Raw genomic sequence first — 17,051 nt, forward strand, 5'->3', positions numbered from 1 at the left:
GTCACGTAGTACGTATGAGTACGACATGGCTCGGGGAGGACACATGATGTTGGCAGGAGCTGAGAAAGACCATGGAAATTGTATAATCCGCTCCTCTGCAGCCTCAGACTCTTTGCATCAAGCTCCAGTGTCTATTTCCCAAGGAGCAATCAACTCAAAAGGAGGTGTACAGCTGCAACTCCCCCTGTATTCGGCGGTCCGACGAAAATGACCGGGCATCTTCACCTTTGCCCTGCCTTTTTCTTCCGTTCCACGACTCTCCCCTTTCGCTGCAAGTACGAGCGGTACAACGTCAGGAGCGGGGTATGCCGACCTGTCAGGCTGTCACGCATCTGGGAGCCTTGTGGCCTCCGCCGGACGGTGAGCATATTCGCCGGCTTATTCCCACCCCGGCCCTGCCGCGTGCTCGGACAGCTGTCGCGGCCCGCGGTTTCTTCGCCGTGATGCTACCTTCGTCCGCAAGCGAAAGGAAGAGACCGGAATCCTGTGGAGGTGGATGTGGAGCCGGCCGGGCGGCAGCGAAGCGCACGCGGTACGGCGAACGTGGCCCGACGTACGGCTTGGGTCCAACGTGGGTGCCTCCGCCTCGCACGCCTTGACTTTGCTATAAGCGGTTGGGGGAGTAACGTGATAGGCTCTCCGCCTTATTCGATCTCACCCCTCCTCTCTCTGTGATTGCCTTGGCGTGTAAGGCGGGGATTCGTTTGGCGCTTCCTCTATCGGTTCTCCGTTTGTTATGAGCGACCTTCTAGAATGCGTGTCCAATTATTTAGGTATACATCAGTGCTCTGCTCTCATAGGAATGAATGAAGAGATGACCGGACCAACTTGATTGACCGGCAGCGGGCATCGGAGATGAGAGCTCAGTGAGCTAAACCTGCCCTGTCCTAACCTTCTCGATGATAATTTCAAACTCTCAATTTCAAGAGTAATGATAGACGCTGAAGATCCCTCACAGTTAATGTAATGGGTTCTGTTCTAAAAAAAAGTTCTCAAAATAAAAATCTAATGAGTTCTATTCTGGGGCTAGCTGCACCGCTAGTTAGGTCAACATGAGAGCATACAAAATTGACCATGGCTTCGCTCATCGGTACCACAACTAGTACAAATGACTTAATTTAAGATCCAAGAGTGCTTTTTTAAGTAACAAAGTGTTGAATTCATGTGCTTAGTACAACTACGAGAGATTGCATGTTACCATGGTCGCCTTGGAATACGGGATTCTTTGGACGGCTGGTTTTAATATTCTTACAACTCACTTTGTATAAATTAGTGTACCCATCTCTTTCACAAAACAGGCAGCTTTCAAAGGGAGTATTCGCTGTACCAATTGAAGCCTGATATGTCCAAACTAAAGCTGGCTTGACGTATCAATTCGATATGTTGTTTTTTCAAATGATGTGTGATCATACATCTACGCAGGCACATCAATTATATACGTGGGGGACATGATTGAAGAACAATCCAGCCAGTGGACTAGTCAGTGATCAACTTCATTTCTTCACGGAGAAGCCATGAAAAGAGTATGATTGATTTGATTGAGCAACCTCTCATCAGAAAACAATGGCAGTTTTATACTGTATTTTAGTTAGCCAGAATGCTATAGATGACCACAAACGACATATATATTATGTCGTGTGGACACAGTATAGACCAAGCCAAACATAATAGTTTGCGAGGAATAATTTGGACTAGATATATGTGCAGTGCATCAAACACATCATCTACTTTAAACTATGGGTGAATTTCATATATGCCACTCAAAACTTTCCTGTATCCGCATATGCCATTGAAAATTTCCCTCTGTCAAATATGCCACCGAAATTTTGCACCGCGTACATATATGCCACTACCGCTAGTTGACTGTTAGTTGACTGTGTAGAAGCTCTCACGTGATGTCAGTTTTTTCCAGTAAAGACCATTGTACCCTTTGAGCCATATGTTAGAAAAATGGAACTAAGATAAAAAAACTGGCCAGTTGCGCTCGACCTGCATCCATCCCCATCCGCACGACCTAGCGCTCGTTCCCTAGTCCCCATGACCTGCATCTTGACCTAGCCGCCGCCGTCGATGGAAGCCGCCACCGGTCCCGAGCAGCCTCTCCGCCGCTGGCCCCCCACGCCCCCCCCCCCCCCATCCCACATCCCCACCGGACCCGAGCAGCCGCAGGTGCCCGTCCCACCGGACACGAGCAGCAGCTGCCGCTCCCCGCCCCGGCGGTGGAGTGGTTGGTCTCTGCCGCGGCCCCCTTCCCACGCGGTGCCAGCAGGATGGCGCCGCCGGCTGCCACATCTGCATCGATGGGAGCACCGCAGCAAGCACCCCCAAAGGCGGCGGCGGATGCCAGATCGGTGGCGACGGGAGCACATCAAGTACCGGTGGCAACCCGAATGGCGACAGATCCTCCTCCTTGGCTCCCAGCAGGGTATAATTCTTCTGCACATTGCTTGTTCCCGAAATTTTAAATTGGTAGCAATCGATTTAGTTCATTGCGGTCTGAATGGTGGTATCCTGTTCATTCACAGGATGGATGCAGCTTCATCATTTTTAATGAACATGAAAATTGTTGGCTCTCATTTTAGAGAGGGCATTAGTGGCTATATGTTCAATATGGTCATTGACTCTGACACGACAAATTATAAAGACTTTGTTGCTGAAATTGAAGAGAAATATCCATGGCGTATGAATGAAACAGTGACACTTCATTATTTTGAAGAGTCCAACAGAACAATCCATGAATTAAGTACTGACCATGACATGCTTGCTATGTTTGCTAAGTTTGGTAGTTAAAAAACAATTGAGATGAGGATTACAGTTCATAATGTCAATGCTAGACCTGATAAACCTGAATGGCCAATAGAAGAGAGTGTTGGAGTGGATGTCCCTTAGTTGGAACTGACTTAGCAAATCCATTTGAGGAAAATGGACATGTTGGTGTAAACGAGGAAGACATGTACTCAGATGATAGTGACAATGAAGGTGATGCTAGTGATGTGCCTTGTAAAGATCCTAACTTTGTGCCCGACGATAGGGAAAAATCTTCTGATGATGACATATCAGAGGATGAGGAGGATGAAATTAAAGATGCTGAGCCCGTTGACCTTCCAGATTTTTCATATGATAGGGAAAATCCACCAATGACAGAGGGCACAGTATATAGTGACATGCATGAGTTTAGAGTGGTAATAGCTTAACATGCAATTGCACGTGAATTCGATTTTCAAATTGACAAGACTGATCCTTCGAGATTCAGGGCCCATTGTTGTGATGAGAATTGCAAGTGGAGAATTCATGCCGCTAGGATGGATGAGGGTAGCATCAAGGTGGTGGTAAACAAACATGGTCACACATGCTCAAGCACAAGACAAGATGAAACATCCAAACATACAAACCAGAATTGGGTGGCTAATAGAGTCAAAGTTTGGCTCCATGAAGATTCTAGTTTGGGACCCATTGCATTGCAGACCAAGATCAGTGAAAAGTACCATATGACCGTGCCCTACAAGAGGGTATACAAGGGAAAGGAGCAAGCACTTGAGGAGTTATATGGATCATGGGATCAAAGTTTTGACAAGTTGTATAGCTACAAGGCAGAAATTGATAAGTCTTGCCCTGGTAGCTCTTTTGTCATTGATCATGAAGTATCGCTTGGAGCGAGAAGGTTCACAAAGCTGTTCTTTGCATTAAAGCCATGCATAGATGGTTTTCTTACAGGTTGTAGGCCATATTTGGCTATTGACAACACTTTCTTGACAGGCAAATTCAAAGGTCAATTGGCAGCCGCAGTTGCTGTAGATGGCCACAATTGGATGTATCCTCTTGCTATTGGAGTAATCGACTCCGAGACAAAGGAAAACTGGGCTTGGTTCATGGAGAGGCTTAAAGATGCTATTGGCACACCAGAAGGTCTCATGATTTGCAATGATGCGGGAAAGGGTATTGATGGAGCTGTAGCTGACATATTCCCTATGGCTGAACATAGGGAGTGTATGTGGCACTTGGTAAAGAATTTTAAGAAGTTTCGAGGCAAGGTATATGATGATCACCTTTGGCCAGCCGCATATGCATGGAATTCTTATCATTTTAACAAGCACATAACAGCTATTCAACAAGCAAGGCCAGCAGCAATATCCTACTTGCAAAAGAATCACATAAGGTTATGGACCAGGAGCCAGTTCACGACACTCTCAAAGGTGGACTATGTGACCAATAATCTTGTTGAATCCTTCAACAAATGGATCAAGCCTTACAAAGGAATGCATCTTCCAGAATTCATTGACAAGATGAGGCACGAGCAAATGATCATGTGGCATAAGAGAAGGAAGGTTTCTAGGAAATGGAAAGGCAGAATTATGCCACACATTGTGAAATAATTGCATGAGAAGAGCAGAGGTTTGACATTTCGGGTAACAAGAACTAGTGACACTGAAGCTGAAGTGCAGTGCAAGGCTGGGAGTGGTTATAGGCATGTTGTCAATCTCAGCAAGTGGACTTGCACTTGTAGAGAGTGGCAGGTTTGCGGATAGCCTTGTGTGCATGCTATTGCATTCATTGGGCATGTTCGAGGGTCTATAGAGGATTATGTTGATGATTGTTGTAGTGTGGAAAAGTTTAGGGCTGCATATGAGCATATCATTCCTGGATTGGTTGACAAGTCTCAATGGCCCAAATGTGATCATGGCTTCTTCCTAGAACCACCTGTACTAAAGAGCGTAGCGGGGAGACGAAGAAAGAATAGATACAAAGGATCCAAAGAAAGGTCAAAAGGGGCTCACAAATGCCCAATTGTAAACGATATGGGCACCATTGGCACAGTTGTAGAGATGGTGATCCTGAACAAAAGGCAGCTATGCTTCTTGAAAGGTATTTACTTTTCCTATATTTACTGCATGTATTTACTTTTCTTGTATTTACTTTTCCTGAATTTACATTTTCTGATTTTATAACCCTGTTTTGTTTTAAGGGGGCCACCAAAGAAGAGGAGAAAGAAGAAGAGTGCCATACAGGACCCTGAGGCGGCCATGGTAGTTGCATGTGCTTCTACAACTGCTCCGGTCATGGTATACCCATCTAGGTAAGATTGCATTAAACTTGCGTGTCCTTATACTCCTGTCAACATTGCACAACATTGGTTAATCTTTTGATATCTAAAAACAGCACTGATCTAGTTTCTCAAATAAATGAGGATGTTGGCCCAAGTTCTAGTTTAGTGAAGTATATCTCCATCTATATTTGTTAGTTGCTGATCTGCACCTTTCAGAACCATGCAATGTGCTTACCAGATAAACATTATGTGTACAGATCTATCAAGGGTTCTAAAGAACCAAAACATGCTTCTGGGGAACAAAAGGAAAAATCTAAGAAGAGTGCGCCGCGAAAGGGAAAGGGTAAGGCTGCCAAAGAGAAGATTGCCTCACGAGTTGTTGCTGTTGGAGAGCAGACGCCAAAAGGCAAAGAAAAATGCAGCGAAGTTGCTCCACATGATAGCCCAGCCATGGGTACAAGAAGCAAAAGGACATCTCATAGCCCAGCTATGAGCACTAGGAGCAAAAGAGCACCTGTTAGATTGGACTTGTAGTGTGTGCTCTGTTTCGGTGTATGTTTGACATTAAAACATGTTGAGACCTCTCTGTTTTGTGTTGTGATGAACCAATATGGTCTTGTAACAACTTTGATGTTTGTGAGGGTATATTGCTCATGAGATGCAAATTGTGATTCTATGCTAATTAAGCGAAAATGCTGCCGAAATTTTGTTTTTTGTACTAACATTATTTTACTTGTTTTGTACTTTCATGCTGAAATTAATTAAAAAGTTCATCGCTCATCTTATATTCATGTAAAAATTATTGAAATGGAATACAATAGAAATCAGTATATCATTTGGCTAAATGGTCACAAGGTATGTTCAGGGGTAAAATCGTCTTTTCAACTGCCACTTAACAGTCAACTAACAGTCAACTCGCGATAGGGGCATATCTGTACGCAGTGCAAGTTTTCAGTGGCATATTTAGGGGAGGGAAATTTTCAATGGCATGTGAGGGTACGGGCAAGTTTTGAGTGGCATATATGGAATTCACCCTTAAACTATCAAGGGGGTCAGGTTATATTTCAAGTCGACATCCTTAGCCATTTGATTGACATCTTTTCATCCTTTGTGCTTATACTAATCTCACATGAGGGTTCCAGAGGGTCGTTTTGGCTCTTGGGAGCACATGCTTTTGGACAAACAGTAAATTAAAAAAATGTAAATAAATTTATAAAATTCAGATTTTTTGTGTTTGGATGTTCATGTTAGCCTCACATAGCGTGTTTGACAATTTTCACGCAAAACGGAATAATAGTGCTTCGTTCGGTAAAAAAATAAGATTAAGCTTTTCCGGTAAAAATTTGCAGGTAGCATTTAGGTGTGACAATGAGCGCATCTAATTTTATTCTATTTTTTTACGTTTGCAAAAAATATTTAGATATGGGATGGCCTCAATCTAAAACTTACTTTCAGTAGATGTGTGGGGACTGAATTCATGGAGAGATGGCTCGGATCAGGTCAACCAAAACCCTATCTAACGAAGAGGACCAACCTGTTTGGCTTTTAGAAGCGCCAGGGACTTACTTGGTTAAATCCTTTTATTTCATGATTAACTGGGGTGGAGTTTCTACTCATGTCTGGAAAAACTTTTGGAAGATTGTTGTACCTCACAAGTATCTAGTCTTTTTGTGGCTAGCTTTTAATAATAAAATTCTTACCAGGGACAATTTGAACAAAAGAAGGGTGGTGGATAACTTAAAATGCTTATTCTGTGATGAGGAGGAATCAGTTTGCCACCTATTCTTTGAATGTGTAATTGCTAGACAGATTTGGAGTGATATGGCTGACTCTTTTGAGTTCAGTATCCCTAATAACATGGCTGAATTGTCTTCCTTTTGGAATGTGAATAATAAGAAATCTGTTGTCAATATTGCCTGTGTTGCTACTATTTGAAGCATTTGGACTATGCGTAATGATATGTGTTTTCAGGGGATACCATGGACAAGCACCCATATAATACCGGCAAGGATCAACGCATCGCTGCATCAATGAAAGATTCTCTGTGGAGGCGATCAATCGGTCCTGCTGAGAAGATGCCTCCAACTTCTGGATCGGCGAAGAGGAAAGCTGCTCAGGATTGTCTAGGCCTGGGCCTGAGCGCGTGCGCGAGGAAGAACCGAGGTAGGACGTTGAAGGCTCACTCAGAATGATGTTGGAGAAAAAAAATGTAGAGATCTCCCCCCTTCGTTTTGCTCCTGCCGCGTCTTAGACGGTGACTTATGTCTAGCCTTGCATCGCTTCAAAAAAGATGTTAGGTTCCCTTTTGGTAACTTTGATTCAATATGGTCTGCGTTCAAACTTTTAGGGATGTAAATTGTTTCTATTTTCTGGTCTGTTACTTCTGGCAGACCCGGTTGCTTGTAACAGTCTCGATGACTTGCGTTGCTTCGTTTAAAAATCTGGCCTGTACCGTGGAGTCTCCTCCATGTGATCGATGGGGCAGCAGCGCGGAGTGGGGGTGGCATGTCACGTTGAGGGTTGAGTGAGGGGTGCTTCTCACGGACCGGCAAGACACGTGGTGGTGGACCGGTGGTGCTGCTACACACCGGTGTCGCTGGCGGAGCGGAGGTGTACACGAATGTAAAGCGCTGGCAGGTGCAGCCAACATGCACGGTCGGTATCTTTCCGTCAGCCAGGAACGTGATGAGACAGATCCTTATCTCTTCTTCCGGAAATACTGTACACACGATGGTTGGCGGACGCTGCATGCACGACACTCATTATCGACGGCTGCAACCCACTGAACAAAAGGAATACATGGCTGCAATATTTTGTCGTGCAGGAATCGGCCGCCAACCATCGTCCATGTAGCAGTGCTCCTCTTCTTCTCCCTTGGGCTGCCCTTATCTTGGACAGCATGATTGCGCTACGCTCCATAGGAGTACTCCTATGTGTTTTGAGATACTCCTAGCTTAGCTTTTCCGAGAGTGAGGGGATTGTCTACAAGTGCTCTCCCTTATCTTAAACAACATCATTGCGCTACGTGACCTAGCTACCTAGCTAGCTAGAGAGTGAAAGTATGAACGTACTCCATCAATTAGTCATGAGTACCTTCTTGCCGGTTATGCCCAGTGACACCGGCACTCCGGCAGCTCGGTTGAACAACGCCTAACCTAAAAGCATCTCAAAGCGGATTGGATTAACTTGATCGGATTGAAGATGCTCTAACTATGAGTAGTTTCTACTGTAAGGGTTAGGAAGTGAGCAGTCCATTGCTCGAGAAAATAGAGTATGGTAGAGCGATGCAACTTCCAACTTTGCTACAGGGAAGGGAACCACGCATGTGCCGTGTGCTCGTCGTTGCGCTCCGGTGTCTCCTCAAGATAAGCCTTGGTTAGACACATGGCCAGCAACAACGAACAGGTGTGTCGCGCGCCCATTGGGACCTCGCACGCTCGTACTAGCTCCGACGTCCCTGTCATTTGTTGCATCGCGGTATAAAGGCGCTCGTTAGGACGTAGTGGGCATTGCGTGTATCGCGGATTGTTGGAAGTTGGAACTGACGTATTAGCTGTTTGGTCGAAGGCAATGGTAGGTAGTATGGTTTTGCTCCGTCGACAACAGGATATATGCATCATGCATACGTCCAGGGGCTTCTTTTGCAGCAAGCGAACAAAAAGGAAATTAGGTCTGTGCTGGAGCCGCCCGCGTACGTTCAGGTTCAGGTTCGGCGCGGTGCAATGCTTCTCCTGATGCATTTCTGGTCACCTGACCTCCGTAATACCCCTTTAAACCTAACCCCGTGCCTTTTGATGTGTGCCCGATGTGATTGATCCATCATACACGTTTTAAAGTCATTATTGTAGAAAAAAAACTCTTTCGGTAATCTTATCCCGTACCTCTGACGTGCAAGTGATGTGATCGATTCATCAACCACATGTGGATGGTTATTACTACGTGGAGCAAGAAAAGTGGAGTATTCCCAAAGCCAAGTTAGGTCAAAGTGACGTGCTCCACACTGCCAGTTTCTTAGCATGCTACAGACTGTAGTTAAACGTCATCGGTATCAGGATTAGAAGTTTATTGTGGGATACGTGAATTGCCAGGGGGAGGCCAATGAAAAGATAAGTGATAATTGACCTTCTAAATTTCCTTTTCCCTTCCCCCTACTCAACTCTCTTCAAATTTCTATTCCCCATCACTGCCTCCCCACAACCAAAACAAAACATACCCTTCCCCCTCCTCATCTCTCTTCAAATTTCTATTCCCCACAACCAAAACACATTTGATTCTTTTTAATCAACAGTTATTTAAAATGGAGTCAGCCAAGGTTAAGCACACACGATGTTTGTCATAAGGGAAACAAACCTAGCACAGCGAACTATATATAGTTGGAACCTGTCCTTGTAGCAGGCAGCAGGGGCTTCTTGGTCTGAACACGCAGTTTGTCACAAGGAGCAACTTACATTCGCACTGCACTATTTCTAGCCACGACAGGCAAATAATGCCCTTGGTTCACTGACAGACATACCATTAGCCACACTATGCCATACTTCTCACAAAACAAACACGTCCATAACATTCCACTGCCTTCAAGCACTATCGTCGGTCTGACCACGCTTCGGCATATACTTGGATAAGACGGCCACAAGTAACACCCCATATAATGGCAACCATGCCTTATACCAAAGATAAAGGTACCGATTATAGCAGTACAACAGATATCCACGGCCGAAAATTAGGCCGGATCAGATGGAAAGCCTCAAAATAATACAGGGAGAACAAGCCGAACCATCAAGCGGTTAAGTGTTGCTTTCCGTAGAATCGCTGAATTTGGTCTAGTTGAAGTCAGGCTTCTCAGGGTAAGTGCAGCCAGATTGCTGGATGATAACGTTTGCTGCGTAGCAACCGGCCTTTACGCAGTCCTCGATGCTCTTCCCTTGAACCAACTGAGAGAGGAAGCCGCCAACAAACGCATCACCTAATAAGAAACGGGGTGTAACAAGTCAGGGGCAGCAGCAAAATCGTAACTGACACCCGGTATCCAAATTACAAATCAGACTGCTGTTTCTGCAGCAATTTTAATGAATATGTTCACCAAGCATGCATCTGTCTCAGATTGTCATGAATGCTGAATTCTCAATATCAGGTAATTGTGCAGCTAGATACTGCTACAGATGAATATCCGGGAGGAGACTCTTCTTAGAATTGCGACTCAAAATATAGTGGCATTTCTTGCACAACTGAAACAGCTCAATTATACATTTGATCAATTAGTGCCATCAACAACTGGTGCAGATGTTCCTTTTTTATATTATCATGAGAATTTAGTTAATTAGCTTACGTCAACATTGTTTTGATAAATACATAACATCATTTTAGTAAAATGTACTAAATCAGCGACATGGATCGGAGGGACTATTAGATTTACATGAGCTTTTTCAATATTTCCGGATATATAATACACATGAAAACTAGAACCCATCAATAATATGTAATGAAAGCAACTTTTTAAGCAGTGTCCTTATAACAGTGGCTAGTTCTGAAGCAACAGAAAGATTAAATCAACTCATTATACAAAAGAAAAAGCATACCAGCGCCATTGGTGTCAACAAGCTTCTCCTTGGGCAATAGGATCACAGGGAATGTTTTTACCTATTCAAAAACATAATAATATTTAGGTTTCGCATATTATCTTCACATAGATTGACTCAACTAAATTCTACATGAAGTTTTAAGTGCCCGTTCTGTGATGAATCAAAATTTTGATGTGACATTTGAATAAGCAAACAACTGTGACAAAAACAGATTGCTTTGCAAATATGCCCACAACGGCAGATTTATTGTCAAAGGAAAGAATTAGCTATCCTTAAAATATGCAATTTTCCTATTTTTGTCCCACAGCCTATAATTGGACAAAATCCAACAGAAATATATAGGTTATTTACTTTCAAACAAGCAGTTGCATACCAGCAGGTTGCTATAACTAAATATGTATGAATAAAGGATGAGCCTATAATGCAACTGACATGCATCAAACTGAAAAAAAATATATACCTTCCCATCCTCAGCCACAACTACTGGATCAGCACCCTGAGTAATCACAGCAATCCTCTTTTGTTTTCCAGAAGCCAGAGGCAGTTGTGAGATCTTCAAAGCGATCTCCTCGACATTCTCAGTCTACAAAATTACATGTAATTTTTCAGCAGCGCAATAAGCAAATAAAATCATTTTACAAGGATTGAGTGATTACCTCCCACCCTCGGACTTTAGAGAAGATCCTTGCCTCGGTTTCATTTCCAAAGATGTAGTCAGAATACCTGAAGTGGTCACAAAACATGTCTTAACCAAATGACCCAAAATCTCTATAAACTACCAAACTTTAACAGGCTGAAAGATTAGGATGTGGCAAACATGGGAACATCTCTTGACATTGCTTATGCATTTTGAGTTAAGCTCATGTACAGTATCTCAAATAATGTCCAAAACATTTAGCATCACAGAGGAGCAGGTAAACTTACTGAAGAACCTTCTCTTGGGCATCACGGAAAAACTCACAGATAAAGGGAGCGGAGAGGTTCATCAAGAAAACCTGGAAACAAAATGGTCGATTACAAACACTGGCGACCGCCACTTCACAGGGAACTTTTCTGTTCTGAACCTTACCTTGTTATTTGCAGCAGCATGCTCAGCAACAAGCTGAATAGATTCAGGGGACACCGTAAGGAAAAAGCCAGCAATGTAGATGTATTTCGCTTTCTCAACTGTCAACAGCAAATGTCACGGTTGTCAGGAATGAAGTCATCCACGAAATTACGATAATATAGCGAAGTAGAAGATGATGTACAACTCAACTACAGTTTCCACACAAAAAAGACACCTCAATTAATCGTTCAGGAAACAAAATATTAATGCTGTGTTTGGATGTATGTATATTCGGCCCAGAATTGTGAATTGGTATTCGCAAGCCTCTAATACAGCCCTGTGGATGGTCATGGTATTGAGTGATGGAAACTTGGCTCAATTTCAAGCGGCACTCCCACACAGTTGCACACTCTTTCTCTCATTACAGAGATGTCGACCTCCGTATTGCACTGAAATTGCTCGTACTGTAAAACTTATAGTTCCGTTCGCCCTCCATAAGAAACAATAAGGGGCTCGACCACGGCGGCCAGGAGCTCGACAATGGACGACACTCCTGCATCGGGAGAAGAGAGCCAGAGGGCAGAAGCTTGACCACGCTGATCAGACAGACGCAGAGATGAGGGCCAGGGGACGGAGGCCAGGTTGTGTACGCGGGAATGAGGGGTATGGAGATGACTTAGTCAGAAATTTGCAATTCAATACTCTGGGCATCCAAACAGAAATTAGAACTGGTTGCACTCTAGATTTCAGCTATCCAGTATAAGTACATCCAAACAGTTTAATCACAGTCCATTTCTTTAGAAAATTGCACTGTGATTACAAGCTGTCCAAGCTGATGTCAGCATCAATTGAGCAATGAGGAACATAATCCAAGCTAAGAGAGTTCACAAGAGCTGAAAACAAATACTATACCTAGTGCCCAGTTCTCTGGCTTCTTTAGATGCTCAGATTTGTAGCAGTTCGCAGCAGATAAGTTTGCAATCAATGACCTGACCAGATAAAAAGAATATATATTTCAGATATTGTTAGAGAAGATGCTCAGGATCTAAATGTTGTAAAAGTATGGGACAGAATAATCACATTTAAGTAATTAAGAAATAAACAATGTGAAGACTTGTGTGTTTATGCCTTGCAAAAGCTATATGGCATTTTGTTTAAAAACTACGTGCTTCGCTGAAATTAAATAACTTTGTCCACTGTTCTAATCATATACACGTCCCTCCCAAGTCGAGACAAGATTGAAACTTAACTTCATTGAATTACAAAATGACATGCACCACAGGATAGTTCAATAGATGGCACACATGTTTGACAGTGTTAAACATTTTCCCTAATTAAAGCGAGATGCACATACAACTATTACCATTTATAGAGAACCTGGATGGATGTATTACATCATCATTCAGAATATGAATAATGTTGTGGTCTTAATTAAGTGAGTTAGTAATACAACTATACGTTACAAATATGAATAATGAATCATCAAACAAAAATGATTTCAAATACAACAGTGTAAAGCCACAAAATAGAAGGAAACACAATACTAGCTGGTAAGAGGTATTGTCGTAGGTGGCATACCTTTCGCCACCAACAACACAGACAGCACATGTGCCTGTAGGAGCAGCCTCATCCTCATAGTAATGAGCCTAGACGAATACATGACAAGACCAAGTCAACATTAGTCCGTTAACCAATAGAACAGAAACATTTATATGATAAAATGGAAAAAAGCTCAAGAACTAACAGTAACTCCTGCAGCTTTAGCGGCGCTCTTCATCTCCTCACCATACTTGTCCTTTCCAATGCAACCCATGTAACTTGTTGCACCAGGAGTTTGAAGCATCCACTGCACAATACATGATACAAAGTAAACAAACAGATCTAGCAAAATCTTTTGGCTGGTCATGGTTTTACTTGTCTTTCGAGCTTACTTGGGCAACCCTGATAGAGTTCTGCGTGGCTCCTGGAACATCATGGAACATCAAAGAGAAGATATAGCCAATCAGAAAAGTCAACAACATGAAAAGAAATAGCACATTATACATGTTAAAAAAAACATTACCTCCAGCAATATATTCAACATTGTCCTTGCTGGACAACTCATCGTACCTGCCAAAAATCACAGTATGAGGTAAGAAATTCTATCATTGTACAAAACAACGGCACTGGGATACGTATGGTTGGTAACGACATAGATGCTTACATGGGCAAGTGCTTGTCCTCGGCAAGAATGGCATTGTTCGGCTTCACATCATACCTAAAACAGAGGAGGGAGCATGTCAGCAGTCATGATTACAACACAAGTTGCATAATACTCAAGCAACAGTATAGCATCAAAGCCAAGCATGAAGCACTACGTCAAACAACTGATCAGCATTCCAGCGTCAATTTGAACCAACTTACACAGCATATCAAATTCGGAGATCTATGCCAACAAATTCGGCAAAAAAACAGGAACACTAGCGAAACCTGTCGCGCATGAAATTGGTGAAAAGAGAAATCGCGGGTGATTCACGAGATAACTAACTGATCCATTGCATAATGTTGCATAACTTTGGATAAGTGACATGATATATCTTTCGACTGTCAAAAATAAAATTATTCGTTCGACTCTTGGTCCCGTGCTGCGCCCGTACGAACTCGCGAAGCACTTTTTGTCGTCTCGGATCTGACGAGGAGAGGCGACGAATCCGTCGAAGCTAAGAAGAGTAGACCGTACAGATCCAAAAACTAACGCGAACGGAGACAAAAAGAAAAATTCAAAACCACAGATCGGAACGCAGAAAGCGGGCGGGAGAGATCGGCGCGTACTTAGCGAGGAAGGCCTCGTCGACGACGGCGGAGATGTCGAGAAGGGGGTTGCCCATCCCCAGGAGCACACCCTCGAGGTTGCTCGCCGCCATTTTCTTGCTGCTCTCGACGACGGCTGCGCAAGGAGGCGACAGCGAGATCTGAGGTCTGTTGGCAAATGGCGAGAGGTTCGTTCGAGTGGTGTGGTGGTGGTGGGATGATGGGTGCGGCGGGGGTTTTAGTCGGCCTCGACCAAACCTCGCGGGGCCCGCCTGTCACCCTCCGTGGCTCTGCGTGGTTGGTGAGCGTTGCATTTGCAGGTGGAGGGGCAGCGGAAGAAGATCTATCCTACCCACCACGTGGTACTGCTACCAACTCTTTTCTTGGGTGCTCGCTGACGTGCGGGACCGAGGTTGACACGCCGCAGCGTTTGATTGGTGCACAGTAGCGATCTGCGCTGTGAGTGGAGAGCGGAGAGATTGCTCTTGGTGGGGCAATCGATGCGTGGGTCCTTTTCGCCCACCAACCGTGTAGAAATCGGTCGGTGCTCGGGAGTGGTGCGGGGATGGTCCCGCTTAAATAAAGAGCAAAACCCCAACCCGGTTGATGGTCTGTGCTGCCCAGCCCAGCACAGCAACTTCAGGTTTGTGAATGTGAATGGTGTTGAGAGTAGAATTAATAGTAGTAATAATGAAAACTGTGTGTACTATATTAGATGAGATCTGCTATTTTCTACAAAGGAAAGAGACACCACTAGGAAAGGTGTCTGTTCAGGGAGGCGTCTGTTCAGCGGGAACCGACGCGGTATATGCAACTGCATGCGGTTAGTAAAAGCAGGGATTATCCCTTAATTAACATTTGTTACTAATTGATCTTAACACTTTCCCTAATCAATGCTTGATTATGTGAGCAGACTTCATCTTGATAAAGATTCTCCTTGAAAATCCCGTAGGAAAAATGTAAGGAGATAGGTGTTTAATATGTTGCTAAATTCCTGCAAACCCAATGAGAAAAATAAGGAGAAGATGATGCAACATACTACAATAGTTGTTGTCTCATTTAACTCAATATGTGAGAACCATATAGTTTGGGGAACAATAAACATGACGCATATACTTTCCTAAAACTCCAGTGAGGGAAACAGAAAGTATGACATGTGATCTCATGTTGATATCACCTCATTAAAAACCTTTATGAGAACCTGTAAAGTAAATTTATGAAGGGAAAAAGAGTATAATATGATACTTTGAACATGAACAATTCATGAAGATACCCCCCCCCCTCCCCCTGATTCTTACAAATTTTGAAGCCATCACATACCAATTCCATTAACATGTTCTGAAATGTATAAGTTGGCAGAGACTTGGTGAACAAATCAATCACATAATTTGACTTGCAAGATATGCAATATAGTGATATTGCTTATTGCGTAACCTGTTTGGATCCGGCAACACAAGCAACATCATCTTTGAGATGACGGTGGATGTAGCCACAAGGTCTGATTAGAAGACTCTTATAAGATGGCTATCTCACCTAGCGGGAACACAAACTTTGTCTACGATTTGACATAGTAGGGATCTGATCAATGTATCCAATGATATTGGTGTACAGGTTTCTCCGGAACTGAAAGATTAGGACAAAATGTTTGATGCCTTGAAGATATCAAAATATATTGTTGAGCCCCAACAATTATGTGTGGTGGATCCAATGAAGGAAATATGCCCTAGAGACAATAATAAAGTTGTTATTTTATATTTTCTTATATCATGATAAATGTTTATTATTCATGCTAGAATTGTATTGACCGGAAACTTAATACATGTGTAGATACATAAACAAAACACCGTGTCCCTAGTAAGCCTCTACTAGACTAGCTCGTTCATCAAAGATTGTTAAGTTTCCTAACCATAGACATGTGTTGTCATTTGATGAACAGGATCACATCATTAGGAGAATGATGTGATGGACAAGACTCATCCGTTAGCATAATATTGACCGTTCAGTTTTATTGTATTGTTTTCTTCATGTCAAATACATATTCCTTCGACTATGAGATTATGCAACTCTCAGATACCGGAGGAATACCTTGTGTGCTATCAAACGTCACAACATAACTGGTGATTATAAAGATGCTCTACAGGTATCTCCGAAGGTGTTTGTTGGGTTGGCATAGATCGAGATTACGATTTGTCACTCCGAGTATCGGAGAGGTATCTCTGGGCCCTTTCGGCAATACACACCATAAGAAGCCTTGCAAGCAAAGTGACTAATGAGTTAGTTGCGTGATGATGTATTACGGAACGAGTAAAGTGACTTGTCGGTAACGAGATTGAACTAGGTATGAAGATACCGACGATCGAATCTCGGGCAATTAACATACCGATGGACAAAGGGAATTACGCATGTTGTCATAACGGTTCGACCGATAAAGATCTTTGTAGAATATGTAGGAGCCAATATGAGCATCCAGGTTCCGCTATTGGTTATTGACCAGAGAGGTGTCTCAGTCATGTCTACATAGTTCTCGAACCTGTAGGGTCCGCACGCTTAACGTTGGATGACAATTTAGTATTATATGAGTTATGTGATT

General features: G+C 43.2%; 2 protein-coding genes across 6 annotated transcripts; one reads left to right on the plus strand and one right to left on the minus strand.

Annotated features, from left to right (window-relative positions):
• The first annotated feature begins 1,965 nt into the window (after nt 1–1,965).
• LOC125512139 (uncharacterized) lies at nt 1,966–5,718 on the plus strand. Of its 4 annotated transcripts, none has more exons than XR_015608368.1 (4): nt 1,966–2,425; nt 3,254–4,863; nt 4,964–5,074; nt 5,302–5,718. XR_015608368.1 is itself a non-coding variant. In XM_087528167.1 (4 exons), the coding sequence occupies exons 2-4, from the start codon at nt 4,778–4,780 to the stop codon at nt 5,576–5,578; spliced, it is 474 nt and encodes a 157-aa protein (XP_087384293.1). In that variant the 5' UTR covers nt 1,972–2,425; nt 2,526–4,777; the 3' UTR covers nt 5,579–5,718. The 4 variants fall into 4 exon arrangements, 2 of the variants coding, with proteins under 2 accessions (XP_087384292.1, XP_087384293.1); XR_015608369.1 differs by having other exon boundaries at nt 1,967–2,425; nt 2,526–4,863; XM_087528167.1 differs by having other exon boundaries at nt 1,972–2,425; nt 2,526–4,863.
• A 3,972-nt stretch (nt 5,719–9,690) lies between these two features.
• LOC125513801 (adenosine kinase 2) lies at nt 9,691–14,774 on the minus strand. Of its 2 annotated transcripts, XM_048679008.2 has the most exons (13): nt 14,483–14,773; nt 13,875–13,928; nt 13,734–13,780; nt 13,603–13,634; nt 13,416–13,517; nt 13,250–13,317; nt 12,584–12,660; nt 11,693–11,790; nt 11,548–11,618; nt 11,280–11,346; nt 11,084–11,206; nt 10,621–10,681; nt 9,691–10,007 (listed from the first exon to the last, which is right to left on the minus strand). In XM_048679008.2, the coding sequence occupies exons 1-13, from the start codon at nt 14,572–14,574 to the stop codon at nt 9,865–9,867; spliced, it is 1,035 nt and encodes a 344-aa protein (XP_048534965.1). In that variant the 5' UTR covers nt 14,575–14,773; the 3' UTR covers nt 9,691–9,864. The 2 variants fall into 2 exon arrangements, with proteins under 2 accessions (XP_048534965.1, XP_087384294.1); XM_087528168.1 differs by having other exon boundaries at nt 13,603–13,780; nt 14,483–14,774.
• Between the last annotated feature and the right edge of the window lie 2,277 nt (nt 14,775–17,051).

The sequence above is a fragment of the Triticum urartu genome, chromosome 6A, assembly GCF_056163025.1.
Source record: "Triticum urartu cultivar PI428250 chromosome 6A, HENAU_Tu73, whole genome shotgun sequence".
NCBI lineage: Eukaryota > Viridiplantae > Streptophyta > Magnoliopsida > Poales > Poaceae > Triticum > Triticum urartu.

Excerpts from the sequence above, each read along its gene's own strand:
- LOC125513801 (XM_087528168.1), bottom strand. The coding sequence starts at position 14,574 with ATGGCGGCGAGCAACCTCGAGGGTGTGCTCCTGGGGATGGGCAACCCC. Across the intron at positions 11,347-11,547 it reads GCCCAAGAGAAGGTTCTTCA|GTATTCTGACTACATCTTTG; the intron begins GTAAGTTTACCT and ends TGACCACTTCAG. Across the intron at positions 11,207-11,279 it reads CTAAAGTCCGAGGGTGGGAG|ACTGAGAATGTCGAGGAGAT; the intron begins GTAATCACTCAA and ends GTAATTTTGTAG.
- LOC125512139 (XM_087528166.1), top strand. The coding sequence starts at position 2,271 with ATGGCGCCGCCGGCTGCCACATCTGCATCGATGGGAGCACCGCAGCAA. Across the intron at positions 2,426-4,963 it reads CCTCCTTGGCTCCCAGCAGG|GGGGCCACCAAAGAAGAGGA; the intron begins GTATAATTCTTC and ends TTTTGTTTTAAG. Across the intron at positions 5,075-5,301 it reads GTCATGGTATACCCATCTAG|ATCTATCAAGGGTTCTAAAG; the intron begins GTAAGATTGCAT and ends TTATGTGTACAG.